Source organism: Solea solea, chromosome 8 (assembly GCF_958295425.1).
Source record: "Solea solea chromosome 8, fSolSol10.1, whole genome shotgun sequence".
Classification (NCBI taxonomy): Eukaryota; Metazoa; Chordata; class Actinopteri; order Pleuronectiformes; family Soleidae; genus Solea; species Solea solea.
The window spans coordinates 6,736,005-6,762,439 of NC_081141.1; the positions used below are offsets into that span (position 1 = coordinate 6,736,005).

At 41.1% G+C, this 26,435-nt stretch overlaps 1 protein-coding gene across 3 annotated transcripts; it reads left to right on the forward strand.

Annotated features, from left to right (window-relative positions):
* Nucleotides 1-1,392: 1,392 nt before the first annotated feature.
* bicdl1 (BICD family like cargo adaptor 1) lies at nt 1,393-26,086 on the forward strand. 3 transcript variants are annotated; one of them, XR_009241151.1, is made up of 12 exons: nt 1,393-2,210; nt 5,205-5,420; nt 15,408-15,524; nt 16,173-16,184; nt 17,062-17,208; nt 18,271-18,450; nt 18,543-18,761; nt 19,451-19,594; nt 21,750-21,880; nt 22,108-22,228; nt 23,800-23,912; nt 25,602-25,690. XR_009241151.1 is itself a non-coding variant. In XM_058636595.1 (11 exons), exons 1-11 carry the CDS (start codon nt 1,800-1,802, stop codon nt 25,767-25,769), a joined length of 1,866 nt encoding a protein of 621 aa, XP_058492578.1. In that variant the 5' UTR covers nt 1,393-1,799; the 3' UTR covers nt 25,770-26,086. The 3 variants fall into 3 exon arrangements, 2 of the variants coding, with proteins under 2 accessions (XP_058492578.1, XP_058492579.1); XM_058636595.1 differs by lacking the exon at nt 23,800-23,912 and having other exon boundaries at nt 25,602-26,086; XM_058636596.1 differs by lacking the exons at nt 16,173-16,184; nt 23,800-23,912 and having other exon boundaries at nt 25,602-26,086.
* Nucleotides 26,087-26,435: the final 349 nt, after the last annotated feature.

The following is a 26,435-nucleotide window of genomic DNA, read 5'->3' on the forward strand; positions in this document are numbered from 1 at the left end:
TGATTCAGTACACTGAAAATAACTGCCTTGCCCGTCAATAGTTTGTGTGTTTGTGTCGCATAAAAAACAACGTCATGGCCATTTCGTGCAGCCGTGCTATGACGACCCGGCAAACTTCACACTTTTAGCTGACAATGGTCATATTTTAACACATCTTCACTGCAGACCCTTTAATAATAGTATGTATATCTACATATACTGTACATATGTATATATATATATATATATATATATATGTATATATATATATATATATATATATACATACATATATATATATATATATATATATATATATATATATTACATTACATTACATTACATTACATGTCATTTAGCAGACGCTTTTATCCAAAGCGACTTACAATAAGTGCATTTAAACATTTGGGTACAAATAAGAGCTAGAAGTAAGTAAGAGCTTCAAGTAAATCAACCTCAAATCAATATATATATATATTTATATATATATATATATATTTATATATATATATAGATAGACTTTTCCTTCTCTTCACACACTGGTATAGTGAAATTAGATTAAGATGGAGCGGGAGATAAGGTGACTCTAATTAACATTATTTAATTTATTTATAGTATATTACATATAGTATTATTTATAAGTATATGAACTTAGAAGAACACATTAACACAGCTTATGTTTAATCCTGAAATGTGTTCTGGACACATGACAGTCAGACCATATGTTTTACAATATGCATCCTGTATAGGACAGGAAGCTTGAGGGTCTGTCCTGGATATGGTGTGTTAGGAAGTATAGATGTCTTTTGTTTGACTAAATGGGGATATTGTCCAATCTTTATAGATCATGGGACAGTATGGTCTATCCGGGCCCCACTTGTTTTTCAAGTACACGTTGAACCTTGGAAACAGGAGAGTGTTTGAACATGTAACGCCTACATTGATAATGCTAGATAATCTATATAAGGTTAGTTTTGCTCTGGTTCATTTATGTCGTTCACGCAAGAAGAACACCTGTGTGATATGATAGACATACCAAATAAATACTTATATTAAATAAATAAATAAATAAATAAATAGATGAATGAATGAATGCATTCAGGGCCAGGTTCCAAACATAATTAGACACATACCTGACTTCATTTAACATTTATAATTTCCATTGATACATCAGTAGTTTGTAATGAAGCATTATAATTCAATCAAAGATTGTCACGGATATTGTGTGTGTGTGTAAGAGGGAGAGAGAGAGAGAGAGAGAGCGGGAGAGAGAGAGAGAAGCACCAAAATATGGCGCTATCGTTCTCAACCAATGAGCGGCTCGATTGTAACAGGTTGCAAGCTGGCGTCACTACACCGTAGCGGGAGCGCGCGCTCAAGAAGGGAAAGAGGTTGAGAAGAAGGCATCGGGACCGCGCTCATCTGTTTGACTGGCAAATGCCACCGCGGTGTAAAAGGCCAGTCATTATGGGGGACCCGGGACTCCAAAACGGCGTGGACCCTGACCGACCGACCGAGCTGAGCTCATCCAGGCGGTTTATACCAGGATAAGAAAAGAAACGTCACATATGTCTATAGTGTGAGTCCAGTAATACAGGCTCAGCTGCTGGAGAGGCGGTGTTTGCTGCGATTCAATCAGAGTCAGAGTCTGGGAGGTTGATCCAGGAGAGAGGGACCGTTACAGTCTAACAGGATCCAGCTCTGAATTTACAGAATGATGGATGGATTGTCGGTGAGAAGCCGGTCCGGTCAGCCCATCCCAGTCAGAGCAAGGTGGGTTCACCCGGAGTAAAAGCCGTCTGCTCTTCCCTGTTGGCTGTATGTCCGCCTCCTGCCTCGACCTGCAGACGTCTGCCGCCGCGGTTTCAGCACCACTGGAGCTGGACAGCGACTGCATGGAGCCGCGGCCCAGCCCCGGCGCTCACGAGCCCGGCGGCGGTTTCCAGGCTCACCCGCTGCGGCACGCCGGCTCCGGAGGCCTCGGTATGGCCTTGGAGGAGGAACTGTCCATGCTTACCGGCGAGCGGTGCAACGACGACGGTCAGAGGGAGCCGTCGCCGGACACAGAGACGCCTGTCGCGGGGCATAACGCAGACTTGCTGTCGCTCTTCCGTCAGAAGGAACGAGACTTGGTTTTGGCTGCTAAACTCGGCAAAGCGCTGCTGGAGAGAAACCAAGACTTGACCAAGCAATATGAGAAAATGCACAAGGACCTCAACGAGAAATTAGAGGTAAAGTAATTAAAGATAATATCATGTAATTAACTTTTAATGCTGCTATAACCCTCTTTCTGATTTGGCCTCAAAATGCCATCATCCAACTGCCAAGTTTGGGCCATGGCAAAGTAAACAAACTCAACAAGATGCGAGCAACTGTTGGCCGAGGAGCCTCACATTCAAACTATAGCAGATACAGTGCTGTGCAAAAGACTCAGGGCACCACAAGCTTTGCTGTTTCTATGTCTGTCACGTTCACTTGGATTGAACGATGTGACAAATACCAATTTTTTACCAATAACATGATAGGGCTTGTCTCCAGGAGACAGGCTTGTGCTATTGTTCAAGAGTAATTCACACCAACTAAACTAACTGAACTAAAACTAAAGTACACCCGTGCCTGCCATCTTTTCTGGATGTGTACCAATAAAGTGACTGAGAAATAATGATATCGTTACCTCATTATTGTGTTGCTGAAACAACAAGACTTGTGCACAGCACTGTACAACATGGAGTTTCGTTATGATTCCTCTTTTTATGGCATTGTGTTATTGCACCCAATGTGTCATGAGCTGGGAACTATAGCTGTGAGTCATTTTGATCCAAAAAAAGAAAGTGAATCTCAGTGTCAAACGATACTCACTTTCAGTATAACGCAAAGGAAAACACATAGAAGACATGACAAGAGATGTCTGCCACCACTGATGTCTTATTAACAGTGGACATATCAGTATAGGTACAAATGAATGATAATTATTAAATGATAACAGACACAAAAAAGTGAAATGCATCCATTCCTATTTACAACTCGCCTGGTGTGAAAAACTCCAGCTATGAAAAATGATGAATGACTGGTCAAAGACCTTCAGGGAATAAAAAGGCAGTGAGAGGTTGCTGAAGTACAGAGGTTAAAGAACCTCACTTGATTAGCCCTAACGCGCCAGTGTGGCGGAACATCTCAAGAGAAAAATGAAGTTATTATAAAAATACATATTAAAGAGACAGTGTCTGTGGAGACACTGCAGTTTTCAATATACACAGTGAGAATATTAGGGCTAGGGAATAGTGCTATACAAATAAACATGCCTCGTCTTGCATAGGGCTGCAACAATTCAATATAGCAATTGCTAAATTATGCTCTAACTACTCTGATAATAGATGAATGTGCTCTTTTTAACAATTAAAACTAATTCTTAGTTGAATATTTTCTGGTTTCCATATGACTAAGAAAATAATTAAAACTGAATAATGTTTGTTTGACAAATGAATTGATTATGAAAATAATCCTTAGTAAAAATAGTATCAACTATACTCATACAACACAGAACTTGCAATTCACTCTAGTTTATTCATAACAAGACGTTCGTGTCAAAATCCTCATTAAGCTCCTGTGGTTGCCGTGTGTTCCCTAAAGTGTGAATCCAAAAACAGGTCAGCTCTGCTTTTGGATGAGACTTAAAGATTTTTTTATTGCTAACATAAAGAATCTCCCATCATCATATAAGTGGACAGACTGGTGGGAAATGAATGCCACAAATGTTGTGACATTCCATAAGCTTATTGTTACATTATTAAACATTTGAGTGTCTGTATTGTTGTTCAGCTTCTTCTTCAAAGCTGTAGAGCTGAGCTGTAGTTCTTATTGCCACAGGGCAACACGTGGCCTGAGCGAGACAAAGACTAATCCTGTGCATGTCCAGGGTCATTACTTTATCAACTGTACATCTGCTCAACGCTTTGATCCATTTTCATCCTGGTGTTGCAGCTCAGGAGGAGGACTAAGCTGCCTCTTGTCATTATTGATGTTGTCACAGTTCCTCTTATCTGCTCGTAGAATGGTGCTTCGTGTTGTTCGCTGGTCTTGTTTTGAATCTCTTTGAAGCGTCCCCTTTTGTCTGGGCATGAAAACACTGGACACACAGATGTCAGCTGCTTCAGTCCTGGACTTAACCATGATAATAACCGTCATACCTCACATCCGAACCAGCAGCTGCTGCTGTGTGGTGCATCTGATCACTGTTCACTATGGAGAATGGAAGGGAACAATGATAATTAAGTCGATCAGCTCCACATGAGTCTGTGTTTCTTAGCAGTGTTCAGATCTGTTCACAGTGATCTGATTTACCTCAAGACAGACAGAGGCAACAGCAACAGTGTTCTAGTAAAGTAACAGCTGTAAGCATCTGGTGCTGTATACAGTCTGATAGTTTTGCTTGACGGAGCCTGTTTTCAGATGAAGGACACAGCATACAAATAAATATGTAACATTGTTTCTGTCCACGAGGCAGAATAATAAAAAACAAATCCCCAAAAGTTGCAAACTGCAGCTTTGTTATGTTAATGTGTAGCAGATTTTAAAACAACCTCAATAACACAACTGTCATTTAAAGAGACAGAGAGACGAGAGACTGGTCCAGTCTTAGAACCCTTTAACTCTATCCCAGATGGCACCAGATTAAATTTGTGCTTTCATTTTATACACAAGTAGTGGGGGTAGCCCATGGCCAAGCGGAAAGGGAACTTGGCTTGTAACTGGAGGGTTCAAGTCCCTGCCAGGTCAAGGGCTGGGCTACCCCTGAGCAAGGAACCCAAACCCCTTTGCTCAGTGTTAATGGAACATTCTGAGGGGCATGAGGGGCCACATCCAGCATAAATGAGAGGGTTGCGTTAGGAAGAGCGTAAAAATCTCTGCCAAATCAAGTATATGCGTAGAGCTGAAGCGATTAATCGATTACTAAATTAATCAACAACTATTTTGATAATCGAGTAATCGGTTTAAAGCCTTTTTCATGATTAAAACAAGATTTCCGATTGTTTAAGCTTCTTAAATGTGAATATTTTCTTCATTTCTTTGCTTCGTCAGTATTTGTCAGGCTAATGGTAAAACGTATCAGTCTCTACACTTATACACCATTTATTATGAGTGTAAAATCATCAGGGGCAGTCATTTAAGGCCTTGGACTTTTACGTTTACTCTCTCTGTCTCTCTGTCTCTCTGTCTCCCTGCAGCACTTGGAGCAGGAGAAGCACGAGCTGCGCCGGCGTCTGGAAAGTCGAGAGGGGGAGTGGGAGGGTCGCGTGGCCGAGCTGGAGACAGACGTCCAGCAGCTGCAGGGGGAGCTGGAGCGTCACCAGGTCCAGTTGAGGGAGGTTGACCGGGACAAGACCAAGGCCATCAGTGAGCTCTCTGAACAGAACCATAGACTGCTGGAGCAACTCAACAGGGTGAGCAGTGTGTATGTGTGTGTGTGTCTTACATCCTATTATCAATGTCTATGGCCATGGTTCTCAAACTGTGGAGCTTCCTCCGCTGGTACTTGGAGGAAAATCTGAAATATTGTTCTACTGTGGAGCTGAGGAATTTTGACTGGAGTGCGTTGAAAATGACAACAAATAACCCAAAAAATTAATAAATTCAATAATTATAGAGTCATCTTATCTCTCGATATGTAAGTGACATCTGATGAGCCTTTTATCAATAATTGAAAAATATGTTTCAGTCATAATAATAATAATAATAATAAAGCTGCAAGCATGAAAAACATCTGTTAGAAGATTCAGCTGAACTAATCTTCCAAAACAAACACAAACATTTTTAAAATTCCCTGACAGAGAGCTCCGACCATGCTTCAAAACAACAAACTTGTTCAGTCAGCAAATCCTGGCTTTTATCCTGCTCCACTGACAACCTGATGAGATGCAGCTGGTGCGGTTCCTGGTGCTGGGACTGGGTGTGGTTCACCTGAAGAGAGAGAGGGAGAGAGAGAGAGAGAGAGAGAACGGGACCTAGTCCCAAAGTCCCCACTAAACCCTTAAGCCCTAAATCCTTACAGACTTTGATGACCTCACCTGCTTAGTGTGAGGTAATGGGGCAACACTTTATTCTCCATATTATATTATATATTATTCAGTTTCCTTTTCTTTTGTGACATGACTCTTACAAAGATTTAGGACCCATGTGCACCGAAAATAGAAAAATGGATTGGTGCAACAGTTCCCTATTCTATTTTCGGTGTTCAGTTTGCCATTGTGTGTTTCTGATTTATGAAAGACGTTTGGTTCCCAACCTGCACATGGGTCCTAAATCTTTGTAAGAGTCATGACACAAAAGAAAAGGAAACTGAACAAACTAGGATAATGGATTAATCCCGGGCTATGTCACTTATCCTGGCTGAACTTAGCCTCAAGTCGGTTGCATGTTCCCATGGCGATTTATTCTTTGCAGTTAGCCTGGCTAACAACAGCAACAACAACAGGATATGTTAATCCTGGTGCTCAGTCCGTCCAGTCTGCTGTTAATCTGATCGGAAATAAAGGTGTTTTAGACACCTAGTATGGAACAGTACAGAACAGTATAGAACAGTATAGAACAGTACAGAACAGTATAGTACAGCATTTTTATTTTATTTTTGTATTTAACCTTTATTTATCCAGATAAAAGACCCATTGAGATCAAGATCTATTTCACAAGGGTGACCTGGAACATTATAGAACAGTACAGTACAGTATAGAACAGTACAGTACAGAATAGTACAGAACAGCATAGAACAGTACAGAACAGTATAGAACAGTAAAGTACAGTATAGTACAGAACAGTATAGAACAGTATAGAACAGTACAGTGCAGAACAGTATAGAACAGCATAGAACAGTACAGAACAGTATAGAACAGTACAGTACAGAATAGTACAGAACAGCATAGAACAGTACAGAACAGTATAGAACAGTACAGTACAGAATAGTACAGAACAGCATAGAACAGTACAGAACAGTATAGAACAGTACAGTACAGAACAGCATAGAACAGTACAGAACAGTACAGTACAGAATAGTACAGAACAGCATAGAACAGTACAGAACAGTACAGTACAGAATAGTACAGAACAGCATAGAACAGTACAGAACAGTTTAGAACAGTACAGTACAGTACAGTACAGAACAGTATACAGAACAGTATAGAAAGGTATAGAAAAGTACAGAACAGTATAGAACAGTACAGTACAGAACAGTATAGAACAGTACAGAACAGTATAGTACAGTACAGAACAGTATAGAACAGTACAGTACAGTAAAGAACAGTATAGTACAGTACAGCACAGCACAGTAAAGAACAGTAAAGAACAGTATAGAAAGGTATAGAAAAGTACAGAACAGTATAGTACAGTAAAGAACAGTATAGAAAGGTATAGAACAGTACAGTACAGAACAGTATAGTACAGTACAGAACAGTACAGTACAGTACAGTATAGTACAGTACAGCACAGTTAAGAACAGTATAGTAAAGTACAGAACAGTATAGATATCAAGTGTTTCCTCTCTTCATACGCTTCCATTATAAGCTGTTTTTCGCTTGTTGACAAACATCTTCTGTATTTCTGCATCAGTAAATCTGTGATCGACCTCATGGTCTACCTCAAAGAGACGCGAACGTGCACTTACCAGGATCAGTTACACCTGACTTGACCAAGTCGGGATGAACTTAGCAGCATAGGTTAAGACTCGCTTTTTCAGACATCCTGGATATCTTAATTGTGCTTTTTTGCAACAGGCCCCAGGAAACTGAACAAGTGCCAGACACTGGGGAGCACAGAGAATAAACACACTAGGGAGGCAGGGATAATCAGACACAGGTGAGACTAATAGGACACAGGTGAATCAACAAGGAAGACACAACAGGAAATCAACTTAAAGACATGCAGAGTTACACTTTAACAAGGTACAAAATAAACAGGAAACAAGGGAAACAAGAAGCCAGAAATAGAAGATAATCCACGTCTATTCATACACACACATTCATACATTGCTTCTATATACAAAGCTTTTTCTGTCACACATCTCTCATAACCAGCCGGTGGATAATGGGGAAGGGAATGGGGCTTGTAACTGAAGTGATGGTAGTTAGAATCTCAGCTGTGGTGCCCCTGAGCAAGAGACCTCGTGCAGATTTCCCCCCCAAGGAGCAGATGTGTGCTGCCTCCTGCTCCTGCGCCATGTTTGTGTGTTTACTCGTAGCGTGGAACAATTAAGGGTTAAATGCAGAAGTTGAATTCACGATCACTGGTTGGTAAACCAGATTTGACTTTGGCACAGCTGCAGAAGCAGTCTCACATCGGGAGGTAGACCAGTGGATCGAACCCTGACCTCATAGTTGGAAGATGACCTGCTCTACCATGACCTACAGGAGCTGTATTGTATGTCTTTGACATCGTGTTAACGCTGCTTCAAATATCATTCCACTCTAGACTATATTTAATGGAACCGTCTCTCTCTCTCACTCTGTGTGTGTGTGTGTGTATATTTGTATTCAGTGCATGTATTCACTTAGTCCAGTTCATGTCTGCCTGACTGACATTATATAAGGTGTTCAGCCATGTGAAGACTCATCGTCCTCCGAGGGTTACGGGAGTTTTCTACCTTTATTCAGCCTCTCTCTGTCTCTCTGTCTAACCTCAGCTGAATTGTGCTAACTCATCAGAATAAAAGTGGAGCTTCTGGGTCTGAGGTTGCATAATTGATGATACACTTATGCAACGGCATGATGCCCAGGTAATGACAGGGTGAAACAAACGGTCTGGTATGAGATAATTCAAAAAACAGACTAATAGATGGAGAGATAGACAGTCACTGGTCACTTTATTAGGTACAGAGGATACCTATAATAGTGACACCCGTTGTGATTTGCTGTATCTCAGCATCTGTTCCACATGTTGTGTATTCAGAGAAGTTCCTCAGCTTGTGGTGGTTTTAGTTACTGTTGCCTTTCTGTCATTCTGAACCAGTCGAGTCATTTTTCTCTGACCTCTGGTATCAACAAGGCATTTCCTCCCAGATAACTGCTGCTTACTTCTTTGTAAACCCTAAAACAGGGGTCTGAGGCCAATGAGCATCTAGTGTGCTCAGTCAGGGGGGCGGGAGCTTAAAATCCATCCATTTTCTACTGCTTTATCCTCCACGGGATCCAATAATGATAGTCATGATGATATCACAGACTTTCAAAGTAAAAGTATTTGTTATGCTATGGAACGGCACATAGTTTATGAAAATAGCTGTGCTTCAGCCACTCTGCGTACTCCAGCACAACTTGATATTAAGTGATGGGCCGCATAATAGCGAGTGGGGGGCTGCATGGCGCACATGGGCCACGAGTTTGAAACCTCTGCCCTTTGCAATATGTCAATTTCAAAGTCACTTAAATCTCTACTTCACCCTGATCATGTGTGATTTTGCTGATTAGATGTTTGCGTTAACAAGCAGTTAAACAGGTGTGCCTAATAAAGTGGCAGCCTGACACAGAGAACTGAGGCTGGACTCGGACTTGACATGCTGCTCTCACATCAGGGTGAACTGTGACTGATGGAGCAGAGAGAGCTAGCGTCGGAAACTCTAACTGATTAAAGCCTCTCTAAGGAGATCAATGAGGATTTATCCCGGCAAACTGCTGAATGAGTGGCTGTTTTCAGCAGTCGAATTTACCTCTTAAACGAGCTGTTGAGATATGTTTCGTCTTTTTTGTGTAAACTCATTTAACAATGGTTTCAAATCAGGGAGCACAAAACAAATTTTTTAATGATTAAATCCATATTTAATTTGTGTATTTAGATTTTCTGGTTCATTTGTTTGTGTTGTTTGAAAATATTGACACAAATCTAATTCCATGTAAGTCTAACAGACATCTGTTTGTATTCAAAAGTTACGTACCACAGCTTTAAGGTGCTGAAATGACAGATATTGATTGAATTTGACAAAAACATGAATCTACTATCGAATGGTGGCAATTTATATTGTAGTTGATTGCTAATTAATTAATTAGTTAAATGTTGTTGCAAATATATATATATATATATATATATATATATATATATATATGGAGCGATAGACAGGTGTTCAGCCAAGTGAAGAAAAACCAGAAAAAAATATATATATTCTAAAAATTATATATATATACCGTATATATATATATATATATATACAAAACTCAGTTTTTTTCATGAGAAATGTTATGGTAGTTAGCAGAACTACCTACATTAAGCTGTATGTCAGTCTATCAGAGGAATAAATTATCCTCTGAAGCTGTAGTAACATGCAGCATTTCCCAGGTGCAGGTAGAAGAGCACTGGCTGCTCAGACTACATATGCACACATGCTGCTCTGTACACAGAGGCCGACAAGCCCGTGCAGGTGCTACAGTATGTTAACTCCGTCAGCACTGCAGTCCATGGTTACACTCACGCCTGTGCGTGTTGTTTCTCCTCCTGGGGAAAAACACGATCTGCTGCCGGGCACATGCTGCTCAGGGAGGAGGAGGAGGAGGAGGAGGAGGAGGAGGAGGAGGAGGAGGAGGTTCACCTGCTGTGCACAGCAGCTCTCATCATTGTCCTGCTCAGACTAAAGCAGCCCTCTGCTCTGTCTTGCTCCAAACACCATCATCACATTGCAATCGGGATTTGTGCTGGACACGTCGGTTGCTTTGGATTGCAGCAGGAAGCGGACACTTAGTATAATTAAAGTGCATTTAATCTAAGTGAAACCTGGGTGTGGGAATCTATAAAGATATTCCCTGAAAGTGGTCTATATTGTGTTGTGGAGGGAGAGCACATCTTGTGGCCTTTGTGACTCAGTAATTGACTCCAATCGATCCAGATTAATGACTCGTTGTGTTGCTGTGTAATAAAATAAATGAGGTCAGTCCCAGTGCCATCGCTCTCTCCTTCTCTAACCCTAAACATTTGGGCTCGACTCTAACTTATCATTAGTGTTCAGTACAGTCGCTAAATTGAGATTTTAGACATTTCCGCATGCGCTCTTCTCTTCTTCACCAATGGTTTTCTTATAAAACTACATTTGTACTTCAATCAGTCAAATATGTGACAAAACTATGGAATAAACTCATGTCCCTCGAGGATTATGAACACACCACGGTCCCTGGGCATGTGCCGTAACAAGCTCAATAACATGTGTGATTTCCAGCAGGTGTCACTTTAGAGAGTGTTGACTACAATACACACACGTGACACACAGATGATGTGTCATTTTAGCACTGAATACAATACATTCATAAATATAAAGTCAACGAACACCAGTAAGGATAAGCGCCATAGATCAGATGAATAAAAAACCCTCGCCTCCAGTTTGCTGCAGCGTGATGACCTTGAAAGGGGAGGTCACTCCATAGGAAGGAAGTGATGTAAGTCATGGGTTAAAATGCAGTGCTGAGGGGGGATTAGGTTATAATCTGTGCTAATTCAGTCCTGAGCCAAAACAACTCCAGTGCATACTCTTAATTATTACTTAATACTTACTTAATTAATAACAGCAGGTAACTGGGCAAATACCATTTTCAAAAGATTAAAATAATAATGTCCATGTCATCTTTTCCTTGGCTGCCACACAAACCACCTGTGGTTATTCATGTGTGTGTGTGTGTGTTTCTTCCTCTAATTATATCAGCACACACACACTCAGATAAAGATGGAGTGCCATCATGTCCTGACTCCAGCTCCAGTGTCCACATGCTTTATGGACGTGGTCATTTCTACTTTCCCACCAACCTTTAACTAATGAAAACTTGACAGCAGCCTCCGGTGACTCAATAGAGTTGTTTATTCAAGGCTGTGGAGGAGCAATAAATCAAGTATATAACAACGGTTATGTAAACAATGTAAACAAGCAGAAATAGAAATCTGTTTCTGCTGTTGTGTCTGCCCTAATAACAACAACAATAATAATAACAATAATAATAATACTAATATTATGAGTGGTGTTGTTATTATTATTACTATTATTGTTATTATTATTATTATTGTTATTATTATTATTATTATTAGCATTATTATTATTATTATTATTAGTATTGTTATTGTTATTATTATTATTATCATTCTAATTATTATTACTCAATTACTATCAATAATAATAATAATAATAATGAATGGCTTTGAATGAATTAATGAATGCATTTTATTAAAAGAAAAGCTTTAGGCAAAGTAAAATAAAGGTAATCAGTGGCAATATCCTAAAGAAATATGAAGTATTTTAAAAATCACAGCAAAACAGAGAGATTATAAAAGTGATACTAATAATAATAAGAAAAAAAATTAGAACGCTTTTTGCCATTTTTAAAATATCGGACATCAACAGGTTATTATTTTGATTTATGCTGGAGAAGTGTAGCCCAGCACATGTTGCACTGGTTTCTAAAGATTGTCCCTGACAGATGATAGAAACAATAAAAGAACAAAGCAGCAGTAAAGTGTTTCCAGACTCCCTCGTCTTTCTGCAGCTGACGTGTGTCCAGTTATTATCTGGTGCATGTGATCGGCCTCAGGTATGGCTGTTGCTCTGTGATTGGATCATGCTGTCGCTCATAACGATGTGTTATGTAACCGCGAGCTGAGAGCGGGATCGTCCCTCCTTCCAACGTCTGGAGGAGACAGTGGAAATTACCAGAAGCACCAAGACCCACAAGACGCAGCTCCGCCAATCCCGCTTCTCCCTGGTTGCTATGACAACCAGAGTGACATTCGGATTTAAACTCTGTGTGTTGTTACCATGGGAATGTACGGAATGGCACAAGGGTGCAGATAGTGATACGAGGTTGAGCCACCAAAGGACCCATGACGCACCTGCAGTCATATCAGTCACATGAATCTGCTGCTGCTACTGAGCTCACATCCTCAAATATTTCCTTTAGTGTCTTCTGTTCAAGCTTCAGCAATGTTATGTGGCCAAAAGTGAGGTCAGCTGACGATCTACATCTACTGAATGACCAGGTTACTCTAGACTAAATGCCAGGATTCCATCCATCCATTTTCTACCGCTTCATCCTCCACATGAGGGTCGCAGGAGAAGACTTGACAACAATCGTCTAACTCTCCCATCAATACAGAAACTTTTTTAAATCCAACGAATGAATCAAGTTCTCGTTCTCAATAAGCTCAGTATTTATATATATATACATATATATATATATATATATATATAAATACTGAGCTTATTGGGTCAGTGGGCCAGTTGTCGTGCGACTGACTGTGAAATGACGCTGCCTCCGCTGACTGCACATCTGTTTCCTAACACCCGAGAGACAGCGCTGTGCAGCTGTCGCAGAAACACCCTCACATCTGGAGACTGTAGCTGAACACACGTCACAGTAGTGCAACATGTGGCAGAAGCAAAATACCACAGTGCTACAGTAGCTTTCGTACAGCATCCGTCTGTCAGGGAACGCCTGAGAGCAGTAATGGAGAATCTATGTCTATAATATGTCTCTAAACCACAGAAGACAAGCCACATTTTTTCATCAAATCACTTTATTTGAAATGTTTCTTTCTTTCTCTTTTAAATAATCCTCATCAGTTGATTATTATGTAGTTCCTCAGTGATTTAAACATTTTTGTACCGTTTGATGAACGGTAATAGCACTTAAAATTCCTTTAGTTTCATCCAAAAGTAATTTGACAAAAGTCCTTTTTTTTTAATGATTTTGTGTTTAATATTAAAGTTCGAACCTCATTTTAATTTCATAATTTGTAATATTACACAAAAAAAAACAAAGATTAGAGAGACTGACGAGAAGTTTTTTCACATGTTTTTCTTATTATACTTATTATATTTTTTCAGGAAGAGGAAAAAGGAAAACATATCGGCCAAAAATACGACCCCAATGCAGGGCTAACAAGAAGACTTTTATACATACATATATAAATATATATATATATATATGTATATATTATGTTAAATGTAAAATACCAGGGGAACATTAGGAGCAGGAACTGGGAAATCTGTGTAAACACAATGTACAAAAGTCTGTTTAAAGAGTGTTTGTGATTGGCAATTTACAGAAGACTTTGTGACTTGGTTTGCAAACTCCATCTTTATGCTGTGAAGAATATTATTATTATAATAATAATTAGTAGAAGTTATGTGTCTGGTGTAATCAGTGGACAGACTGATGAATCCTTATAGAATATGGAGTTTTACAAACGATGTTATTTCTTCATTATGTTGTTGTGTGATTATGGGATTGTGAACTCATAACACTTCAGTCTCAGTCTGCGTTAATAAGACTGCACTGAAGTGGATAATGAATGGGTTTATGATGAGAAATGTATTATTTAACACTGGGAGAACACAATTATTTCTGTCTGAAAGTCATGTTTATGGGCTATAGGTCAGATTACTTTGTTCTAGTATTCTTTTTATCTTATTTTTTATCAAGTATTTTCCAACTCTGTCTTTGCATTAGAAGCATTTAATGTGAGTAATGTGTGTCGTGTAGAGCTTTCCGACATTCTTTCAAGCCAGGTCACATAGTGACTGCTCAGAGCTCACACAAACAGGGTTATGTTCAACTCTCCCTGTGAGCTTCATTGGAAAGCTGCTGCAGTGTGTGCTGCCACCTAGAGGCTGCAGGTCATAGTGATGCACATGTTAAAAGACAAACCTGAAAAAACTATTTGAACTTAAAACAACCCTGCCTAAAGTTGCTGAATCGACTTAATGTGTGTGTAGTTTCCTCAGTGAGCTGTAAAAGGGAGTCATGGCTGTTGCTGTTGCCATGGCAACGTTGATGAGAACGTGAACAGAGAGCGAACAGTATCCTCCCGAGTACGGCTCAGTGCTAATGAGTGTAGTCCGTTCCCACCTGTCCAGTGAACTCAGCTGATGCAGGGATGAGACGGCTGCTGCTGCTGCTGCTCCTGCTGATGCTGATGCTGCTGCTGCTGCTGATGCTGATGCTGAAGAGCCATGACATTTAAGGGAAACTGGGCTTCTAGACAAACAAAAATCAAAGAGATCTACCTTCATGGTAGATGTTAATGAATGAAATCCTCCCTCCTCATCACTCCTGGGTGAACAGAGAATAGAGACGTGGTTAGACGACTTTATTTTAATCTCTTTGGATATTTTCAGCTACTTTTGTATTCGCTGCCTTTACTCTTATTTCTGTAGCCTACATTTGATTTGACATTATTTTCTTAAGTGGCGTAACTTCTATTCGACCTCAGTGTTTCCTCATTGATGATGGCATTTCCTGATAGTTGTGTTTCTCTTGTGTCTGTTAGTGTCTCCATAACGTTGGAATTGGTGAAATTGTCCATGCCAGTTTTTCACAAATGAACATGTGGAATAAAAATGACTCTGTAGAGTGCTCTTAAAATAACAGCAATGTGTTATCTCTCTGTGTGTGTGTGTGTGTGTGTGTGTGTGTGTGTAGGCTGCAGAGGTAGAGAAGCAGCTGTCCACTCAGGTCCATTCATTACGGGACGATTTCAGGGAGAAGAGCATGTCTACGAGCCAGCACATGACACGACTAGAGACTCTACAGGCCGAGGTGAGACACAAGCACACTTCATTATGGGCTGCACAGTTTATTCCAAATCATCAAAATAGCAATATGAATGCGAGTGTGACATACTGACACTGTATTACATGGTCAAGAGGAAAGGGAACTTGCATTGTAAACAGAGGGTGGCCAGTGTGATTCCCCACCAGGTCAAGGGCTGGGTTACCCCTGAGCAATGTACCCAATGATGAACCAAGACAAAACTGTTTATGTATATGACATGTTCACCCATGTAGAATATGTAACATATGATTGATACTGTATATTAAATGTAACAATATAACTCTGAAAAGCTCACATCCTTTTTGTTAATGCCAACAACTCTACTTGAACGGAGTCAAAATTGGTGGAGAAATTTCAGAGACGGAGACATGAGCTCAGGTCAAGGACTGAGTGAGCGTCTGTGCTCATCTGGTGGGAGGAGCTCAGGACAGAGAGACCTGATCCCAAAATGTCAACTGAACAATCAACAATCAGCTCTTTTTGTAGTGAAAACTCAAAAACAGCTTCTGTTTCGGGTTTTAAGCGAATTAAATCGATTTATCTGGTCAGGGCACTCTCTCTTAAATCATCTTTTTCTGTTTTCTTTATCTCTCTCCCTCACTCTTTCCTCCTCCCTCCACTTGTTTGGAGCAGCAAGGGCTAGAAGTGAGTGGACGCTGTTTATGGTCTGGACTGCATGCTGCATGCAGTGTCTTGTGAAATATCAGAAACCACTGTGTCATTGCGCTTGCTTGTACTTTGTCGACTTAAAATGCATTTAAAACGGGATCTAACTGGGACTTTATGTTTATCACACAAAGATAAAAAGGGAATGAAGTCCTGACACTGTGCATGCAGCTGTGACGTCACTCGTGCTCGTCAGTCAGTCACAGAATAATGGAGATTTCCTCCATGAGTCTCTCTTCAAAGCCGAGCAGAAAACACCCAGACTGCAGAGCCTGCGCTATAATTGGAAGAAGCGGCTCCTGCTCTATATTTGGCTGAGATGCTGCAATGTCTGGGTGCTCCCACTAACACTTGGCCTCATGTGACATGTGCTGAGTTCTCACAGCTTCGTTGCTCTATTTCTGTAAAGACAGAGACTATAGAAAAACCCAACAGAACCTGGCAACGCAGACGCTCATATGATCTGCATGTGAGCTCCTGTTCTGTGAAGTAGGTTAACACATGTAGGTCAAAAGGGAGGAGGGATCAGAATGAGCAAGAAGTGATGTTGGATTCATGGAGAAAAACACTTTGTGCTGCTATCGCCAAAAACATTCCTAAAGACGAGGGTGGCAGCGATCGCCTACGCCCCGTGCTAGGCAGCAAACATTCTTCAGAGCAGTGGGAGTACGTTTTAATCTTGTGTAAGAGCCCAGCTCGCCTCACAATCACAAAAACAAAGTGTTGCCTTGAATCTGGCCCACAGATCCCCATCTGTCTGCGATCGACCCAGAAAATCCAAACAACCCTCAGTTTTGCCAATTCGTGCCCATTTTCCTGTGCCGCCGCGTCTAACCATCGCTGTCTGACGTGTTAGATTAAGATGCTGTCGGAGAGGAAGATGGAGCTGGAGCGCCGAGTGCACGCCATGCTGGAGGAGAACGAGCTGCTGCAGAGCACGGTGGTCGACCTCAGAGAGCGGACGCTGGTGCTGGAGAAGCAGTGTCATGAGAAGGACTTGCAGGTACGGAGACGTTACAGAGGGACTGTTAGGTCTTTGACGGTGGCTACCACCTCTGTAGAGACTAAACCTTCATGTCAACATAGCCATTTCTGTGTTTTAGTAGTCAGCACTCCTGTCAGATCTCTACGGGTATAAAAAGGTACATCATGTAAGAAAGGTGATGAAATGTCATCAGAGCTGAAGGAAACTGCATAGATAACAATTAAGCTCATTCACAATTTAAAAGTTTACTTACACCACTTTGCCAGCAGAGATGTCAAAGACGACGACCTCCGGCTGTAGGTCAGAAATGCTCAACATGAAGCAAAATGATGGTCTGTAGTGGAGATATGTTAGAAAATGAATCTGAAAACTCCTGGAGAAGAAAGCAACTGAGCTTCAGCAAAGTCTTTTGGTATCCAACTGCTATATCCTCCACATGAGGGTCAAACAGGGTGCTGTGCCACTTTCAGCTGACAGAGGGCAATAGGCGAGGTCGCACCCTGGATAGATCACCAGTCCGTAGTTTTTGAATTTTCTAGAGCTCACAAACTGTCTAGGAGTTACGGTAATGAGAAGTAGTCGGCGACGGCACGATGGTAACAGAAGGGTTGATATGATCAAATGTTTTGTTTCCTCCACACACTATTGGGGGCCTCAAGCGGCCGCTTAGTTTGCTTATGCCTTGGGCCGGCTCTGCCCAAATGTATCTGGGGCTAGCTATTGTTAGCAGCTTCTGGGATTTAGTGTAAACAAACAGTGTAGCAAGTCTACGGATACAAAAATAAACCATACTATGTCTATGACTGATTTACTGTGAAGCAAATATGACAGAAATGTTAAGAACCATAAAAGACGCAGTGTTTGTACGGCGCAAGCCATTTTGGAATCCTAACTTGGGGTATGTGAGGAAGTTTACTACCCAGGAACTTGAACAAGTGGAATGCACTCTCTGACTGGTTGTCTGTGGACATTTAACATTTACACTGTGCTCCTAGTTTTGGGATTGCAGTACCTTGGTTGGACACTAATGGCTGCTGTTTCATACATTTGACTAAGTTTTGCCTCCTCTGTGTTGTCCAGTTGCGACAGAACCAGCTGGAGCTGCAGGAGGTTCAGTTGTCCCACAGACAGCTGACTGCTCGGCTGGAGGAGCTGACAGACGAGCACAGCCTGCACAGCCTCACCCCACACCCATCCAGTCTGCTGTGTGAGATAGAACAGTGCATGGAGCAGGAAGAGCAGGAGCAGGAGCGGGAGCAGGTAAATATTATCCTCACTGCAAGATAAAGTTTCACTGAACTCAATCTTGGCTTTGTTCTGTTGGGTAACTCAATTCGAACCCTCCGCCCTAGTTGCGTCTTCAGCTGTGGGAGGCTTTCTGTGAGGTGCGCTCACTCTGCTCCCATCTACGAGGAAACGACGTCACGGACTCCGCGCTGTCCACCGACTCTTCCATGGACGAGTCCTCAGAGACGTCCTCAGCCAAGGATGTGCCTACTGGCAGCCTCCACACCAGCCTTCTGGAGCTGCGGAGACTAACACAGAACCTGCTGGATGGCAACGAGTCCACGGTAATTAACATACTGACTGTGGACAGGGGTGTTGCAACAGGGTAGGCAGAGCAGGCAATCATCTGGGGCCCCAAACAGGGAGGGGGAGGTCTACAGGAGCTGTAAAAGTCACTCTGGACTTTAACAACAATGTCATAGTTAAAGGCAGAACACAGGAAAACAACATACTAATGAAAACAAGGAGCACATAACACCAAACAGTTCCAGGTCAAACACAGGAGACACAGAGATTAAATCCACAATGACAGGAAGTAAATCAAACCAAAGACAGAAAAGAAGTAACCAGGAAACAGATCAAAGAGAAAGAAAAATCAAATTCAAGAAAAACAATGAAAGACCATAAACACCAACACCTAACTAACCCAATTCCATCAAAATGTTAAAACTGCTGAAAAAAATGTTTCTGTTTTCTTCTATCACAACAGTTCAGCCTAGATGTTGTTGTTTCAAGTCACATGGTTGTGTTTCTGTTGAGTTTACAAGAGATTTGCAGTTTCTTATAACAAACTTCTACTTCTTTCATTAGTCATGTATTTATCCTCCAAATGTGTTGATTGCTTACGTTTATCTAACATTTGTAATGAAGCATGAAAATGTCCTAATCGTATATAATCATATAATAAAATAAAGTGTTAGCAGTAAATCAAGACTTTCAGTGGATTTCATAGTGAGTGTGTGTGTGTTGAAAGGGCTCGCGGCGCAGCGATGAGGAGGCTCTGGAGGAGCAGGTGAGGAAACTGGGAGAAGAGCTGAGAGACACCAGGGAGCTGTACGAGGCTGAGCTCGACAAGACACGTGGCAGTGAACGAGAGCTGCTGCAGCTGCACAACCAGGTACCAGCTCCTACCTCCTGTATGTAATGTGTACTCTCATGTACTTTTAATACCCAAAGGACTTACAGTAACACTAGGGCTGGCCAATAATAATATTACCATATTTGATATATTATTTCAAAGTTATATCAATATCATTTCACTCACGATGATGCAGTTGAAAAAATGCCTGGACAGTTTCCAAACTCAAACAAATGTTATTTTATACTGTTCAAATTTCAAAATGAACTACAGTGTTTTCACTGAATAAAATGTTTTGGTTTTCTTCATTTTAAATGGTTAATACACTATTTTAACACGCAGTAAATTTTAAATAACTGCCAGATATTGAAAGTTACTCTGGAAAAATGGGCACAAGCACTTAACTCACAGGATATTGAAGGTTAAATAAGCAACAAAAAAGTGAAAAAGTGAAAACATAACCTTGTTGGTGGACTGGGACTCATTCTGAGCACAGAGTGGAGAAGGATAACATAACCTGTGTGATATGATTTAAGAACCCTATTAAGATTTATTTCATGTTCGACTTCAGGGCCCCATAAAAATCTCAGGATGAATAACAGAGGAGCAAAGATATTGGGATAGTAGCACATAGACCTGTTCAGTAATCCATCCATGTTGATGGTGATAATAATAACAAAAAAATCAGAGAGAAATGTGAATCTAAATGATAGTATGATAGTATGCACAACTCAGAGCTCTGCCATGTGCAGAAATTTGCGGACGACACAGCCATTGTTGGCTGTATCAGGAGCGGAAAGGAGGATGAGTACAGGGAGCTCATCCAGGACTTCGTCAAATGGTGTGACAACAATCATCTGCTCCTAAACACCACCAAGACCAGGGAGATGGTTGTGGATTTCCGGAGATCCAGGGTGCACCCAGAACCAGTTCTCATCAAGGGGGACTGTGTGGAGGTGGTGCACACCTACAAATACCTGGGAGTACAGCTGGATGACAGGCTGGACTGGACCACCAACACAGATGCTCTGTGCAGGAAAGGACAGAGTATTCTGTACTTCCTTAGAAGGCTGGCATCCTTCAACGTCTGCAGGAAGCTGCTACAGACCTTCTACCAGTCTGTGGTAGCGAGTGCCCTCCTGTACACAGTGGTGTGCTGGGGGGGCAGCCTAAAGAAGAAGGACGCTTCACGCCTGGACAAACTAATAAGGAAGGCAGGCTCTGTTGTAGGCACAGAACTGGACAGTCTGACATCCATAGCTGAGCGACGTACACTCAACAGGCTCCTGTCCATCATAGACAATCCACACCATCCACTACACAGCACCATACATAGACAGAGGAGCAACTTCAGTGACAGACTGCTGTCAATGTCCTGCTCCACAGAAAGACTGAGGAGATCATTCCTCCCCCATGCCATCAGACTCTTCAACCTGCATCATACATGACACATACACGCAAGCACACATGTACATCTCATTCTTTTTAACGCCTTTATATTTTTTATATACTTTTTCTTTTTTCCTTTTTATACATATGTTTCAGTTTATATTTAGACTGTACATAGACTTGCATGCCTCTTATGTTTCTATCGTGAAACATATTCTGGAGCTGCTGAACTGTGAATTTCTCTGTGAGATGAATAAAGTATCTATCTATCTATCTATCTATCTATCTATCTCATCTAAATATTAAGTTATAATAAAGTACAAAATGTTTCTTTATAATCATACACTCATTTGATATTGAGGTTTTTGTAATTATTAATACACTTATTTCGTTGCTGCGATAACCATAACCATGTCTGAAAAACATTTTGAAAGTGTGCTAAAAGCTATTATCAAAGTATTATGGGATTACACTTGTATAATAAATATATTATATATAACACATTTCAGTTACATTTTATTAGTGTACTCATTTTAAGTACAGCAGAGCACCAAAAATGTAGCAATATACTAAATATGACTACATATATAGGAGGTTTTTGTTGCATTTCAATGAAGTATCATCAGATATATCAAATTAATAACAAAAGAAATGTACCTGGCAATAGTAAAGTATATTTTGTTTTGACATTAAAGCGTTAAAGATTCTTTGTTCTTTTTTGTAAAGTTTCATTGCTGGAAACAACTGAACTAAGGCCCGTGTCTCACAGATGTGTTTGATGTGTTCTCCTTCATATGACCCACAGATGGCGCTGCTCTCGGTGGAGGTTTGCTCTCTGCAGGACGATAACAAGCGGATACGGACGATGGCTGAAGTGCGAGAACCCAGCGAGCAGCTCCAGAGCGCGATCAGAGACAGAGACGAAGCCATAGCCAAGTAAGATCACATCACATCTGTGTCATTCACCCAATTCTATCTATTATGTCTGACAATGTTACACACTGAACCTTTAAAGGGGCTATAGGTCAGAAACATATAAACTGGGGCCACTAGGGTTTAAAAATTCAAAATATTTGAGAGCATTGTTAAATGAATACAGCTGTGTAAGTGGTACACAGCTGCCAGTGGGACGCCTCTCTAATGTGTCTTTCTGTGTCTTACAGAAAAAAAGCAGTGGAAATGGAGTTGGCAAAATGTAAAATAGACATCATGTCTCTGAATAACCAGCTCTTAGACGCCATCCAGCAGAAACTCAACCTGTCGCAGCAGCTGGAGGCCTGGCAGGTGAGTCAACCTTCACACGCCATTTCAGTTTGTGTGGTTGTTTTAAGCTTATTCTCCAAGTGTCCTGGATGAATTCTGTTCATCTAATTGTCTGGAAGTAGACTCTGATGTAACATATACAGTATGAAAGTGAGATGACTCTAACTAGAACAAGTTCTTCCTTCCCTCTCACTTGTATTTAGTGTCAGCGAATGTAACACAATCACTCAGTACGTTTTCATGACGGTTCATTATTCTGTTTGTCCAACGATAACCAGACTTTAAAAAGACATGTTTACATGCTCAGTGTCAGACTAACACACCCCGATAATGTGACTGTGAGTTGGATTACTATTGGATTATTATTGGATGCATTTAACTGGACCCACACTAGACTAAGCACTCTGCACACAGTCCACACTTCTCCCCCTGGGCTGTGATCTGCAAAACAATTGGAGAAGCTTGTACACAGAATAAGGTAATGGAGAGAAAAAAATATCCAGAGCAGTGTATGTTTGGACTGATGAGTAGGCCAAACTTATGCTCTCACAGCTTAAACAAAAATTAATATCTTCAGTTCATGGATTTTGACACACTTCATACAATAAAGCAATTCCCAGCTAGTGCTTATATACTGGGTCAGGAACACTAGTCTTATTACATGGCATAGTAAACTGGAGTTAGTGTCAGAGTGTGCAAACATTAGGACCCAACAAAAGCCTCCCATAAAACAAAAAGGCACAAAAGCAAAAAAAGCAGAAACAATCTAAAGCAGGAGGAGATCAAATATTCCTTACATAATACATTATTACATCATATTCCTTAATAACTACGCAGCAAGACAAAACTGAACAAAGAGAACTGAGACGAATGAACCAACAAAGACACTGAGGAACAGAGATGAAGCAGGGATCATTAAACACAGGTGAAACTAATAAGACACACATCAGGACAGAAAGTAAAAGAACAAGCCAAATGACAAAAAAACAAGGTAAATAAAATAGAGACAACAGAGAGTCCAAACAGAATAAACCAACGAAAATCACCTGGAGGATCCAGGAGTCATGACAGTTAGTAACTATTCAAACCACAATCTGCTCCATGTGAATCTCTCTGCGGTGAGAGCTCATGTTGCCCAGTGACATTCCTGCGCTGCACACAGGAAGTCATTTGGTTTATGTCATGACAGACGGAGACAGAGGCAACAGCAACACTGAACTAGTGAAGTGAGATGAGTGGAAACACAAAGAAGTGTCCATGGAAATTTGATGGGATAAATGCTTGTTGTCTCTGGCCATCCCTTGTGCACATGCTCCCTCAGTCAGGTCTGATAGTATTGGCTGACAGAGCCAGTTTTTAGAAGAAGGATGCAACATGGATATAATGTTACATTGTTTTGATTCATGAAAAAGTTAGATACAGCATCTTTAACTACACATGGGAACGTACTGAGTATACATACACTAAACCTCTCTATTAACCACTCACAGTGTATGTCAGTGTGTTGGCTGTGCATCAGTAAGAAAACTGTCCCTCCCTCCCCCTCCTCACCCCTAACTAGCAGCTCTTTCCTCTCTTCTCCCTGCCCACAGTTTGCCTCCTCAGGGCTCTTTACTGTTTGGCTCTTGTGGTTTCTGATCTAGTGGCCTTTCTCAGCTTCCGTACCACCCTCTCTCCCCTGTGGTGCCCCCCTCCTGCCTTAGAGGTGAGCCCGAGCTGCGCTATCTCGCCGTTTTCACCCTCCTCTAACCCAACTACTACCATGCTGAGCCATTCCATGCCACTGTTAAAAGACTCTGAAGAGGCTCATCCCAGCTTTTCTTACCTCTCTGAAACCATTATCCATCACACAGAACCATTCTAAAAACACCTGCCTCTCTCCTGTCTCCACACACCTGTATCCCAAAAGCAGCGTTTGTAGGTGATGTAATCACGTTACCTGTTGAAAGATCACAGCACAGTATCCCCAGCAGATATTAATGCTTGGGTTTTGTATTTGTGCTTTTTAAACAAGTCATATTTAAAAAGCACAAATCGTTCTGTCTGGCAAAAAAAAAGAAGCAGTAATAAAGTACAAAGCAGCTTTTTAGAAACCCTCTGGTTGTTTTATTTCTCAACAACTACAAACAACAAACCTGGCATCTTTCCCCATCCCCATATCAGTTTGACGCAGTTTAGAGCAGATAATGGTAAATCTCAGGGGTCAATAAATTATTAATGGGACAGGAATGCAGAAAAAACAATATTTTTTTTATTTAGACTTTGCTCTAATGACTGAATTACTTTGCCAACTCAGGCTTCTAAAAGCTACTTAAGTGACTGAATTTCTCTTTGACACGAAGAGAGTAATGAATTAAATTAAATAGCTTTGAGTTGAGTCTAAAGACAAACAGTATATCCAGTGTAGAGTATCCATATGTAGAGATTTTAGAGAGTCACACAACAAAAGCCATTTTCCTTGAAAGACATTTGGCTACAAAGTCACTGTAGCTCAAGTAACCAGCCAAACAAAGCAAAAAGCTCTGAGCAGAATGTGCTTCAGCTGGATTGTATATCATATAATTGGACGTCTTTAATGGTAAAATGTGTCTCTGTAGAGTAGCTGTGGGTGACGACAGTGTTTGTCAAACAAGTATCAGTGACTTTTGGATAAACAACCTACACAGACACATTGACACACTAGAATCACTGAAGATATTTAGAGGCAACTTTTAAAGGACCTTAAAATAAAAGTGATCCATTTAGTCCACCTATGTCTTGAGCATTGTCAGATATAAGGCCTGGTCCACATGTAGGAACGCTTTTTTTTTTTTTTTTTACATCATTTTCAACATAAAAACCCACTGTTAAGTACAGTCAAAATCATGTCAAGTCAGCAGGGGGCAGTATGACCAAACTGTCAAGCTCTGTTGGCCAAGTCCACTTAGCTACGGTAACACTAGCAGAAATCTGGCTACGAACGACGCCATTACACAACTCAGACTGTGGAGAATGCACAGAAAAGGCTCCGTTTTCAAAAATAGTGGACTCAGTGGGCCTGAGAAACCGAAAGGAAAGGTGGGAAAAAGAGAGGATAAAAGTCACAGAGACAGATGGGACGTGGAACTGAGGATGCCACAAGAACTATCAGCTGATGGTTTCAAATTTGAGCTTCTTCTGCATATTTCCGTGCCACAAAGCAAATCTTGGGTCCACTAGATTGACATTGTGACATCATAATACAAAAATGTCAGCTTTGATTCCATGCTGTCTCATTTTCCAGAGATATTGAGCACAGTTGCCAGTGGTGAAAGGTAGCTGTGGTGTCTTGTAATCAGGATTCGGTAGTAAATTGATCTGTGTGATATTTCTGTCCTGTCCTTCTCTAATCCATGTCTCCTTCCTTGGTTTAAAGGATGATATGCACAGAGTGATTGACCAACAGTTAATGGACAAGCACCAGGACGAGTGGCGCTCCTCCCCGCCAGGGTCATCGCGGGCCCACGGCAGTCAGTCCTCCAGACGAGCACACCGCATTTCCGACCGGGACAAGAGACTTTTCTCTTTTTTCAAGAAGAATTGAGTCCCGTTGGACCGTTCCTGTACACAGCAGACAGACACAGAGACAACACGAGGGACAAGGAGGTGGAGACGGGGGGAACCACTCAGCCAAAGAAAGGCATTGCCTGTTTTCACATTGGCACAGTTCTGGCACGGTTCCAGTTCCCCAAACAAATTAAGAACCAGTCGACTCAATCATTCAAAATTACTTATTAACTTATTAATTAATATAAACTTATTATTATTATTGTTTCTCTGCAAACCCTGACATCGTCAGTGGGTGAGTCAACGTAAACTACAGAGCTGCCTGATTTAGAACAAGCAAGGTAACGTCCTCTGGCAGGAAACAATGCAGTTCACATAAATCAGGCAATATGTCAGACAGCTCGTCTCTTCGTCAGGCTGCTTCTATCGCAGATGATGTGTTAGAACAGTTTTACGGGATCCTCAAAGATCCAGAGAGATGGTGGAGGGGAATCACTGAAATGTGCTCACAGCGAACAGAAGAAGACGGAGCGATGGGAACAAACCCGAGCAACTGATTTAGTGATTAGCTCTTGGTAAATCATGGACTTAGACTGGATTTACCAAGAGTTAGTCTGCACAGCTATACTAGGTAATGCTCATACAACACCTACCCAGTCCAGTGACAACAACTTCAGTTGAACGTTTGTCACAAAGCCAGATT

Bases quoted from the DNA above. Each gene is read 5' to 3' on its own strand.
- bicdl1 (XM_058636595.1), top strand. From the start codon at position 1,800: ATGTCCGCCTCCTGCCTCGACCTGCAGACGTCTGCCGCCGCGGTTTCA. The intron at 21,881-22,107 runs GTAAGATCACAT...TGTGTCTTACAG, and splicing joins AGAGACGAAGCCATAGCCAA to AAAAAAAGCAGTGGAAATGG. The intron at 22,229-25,601 runs GTGAGTCAACCT...CTTGGTTTAAAG, and splicing joins AGCAGCTGGAGGCCTGGCAG to GATGATATGCACAGAGTGAT.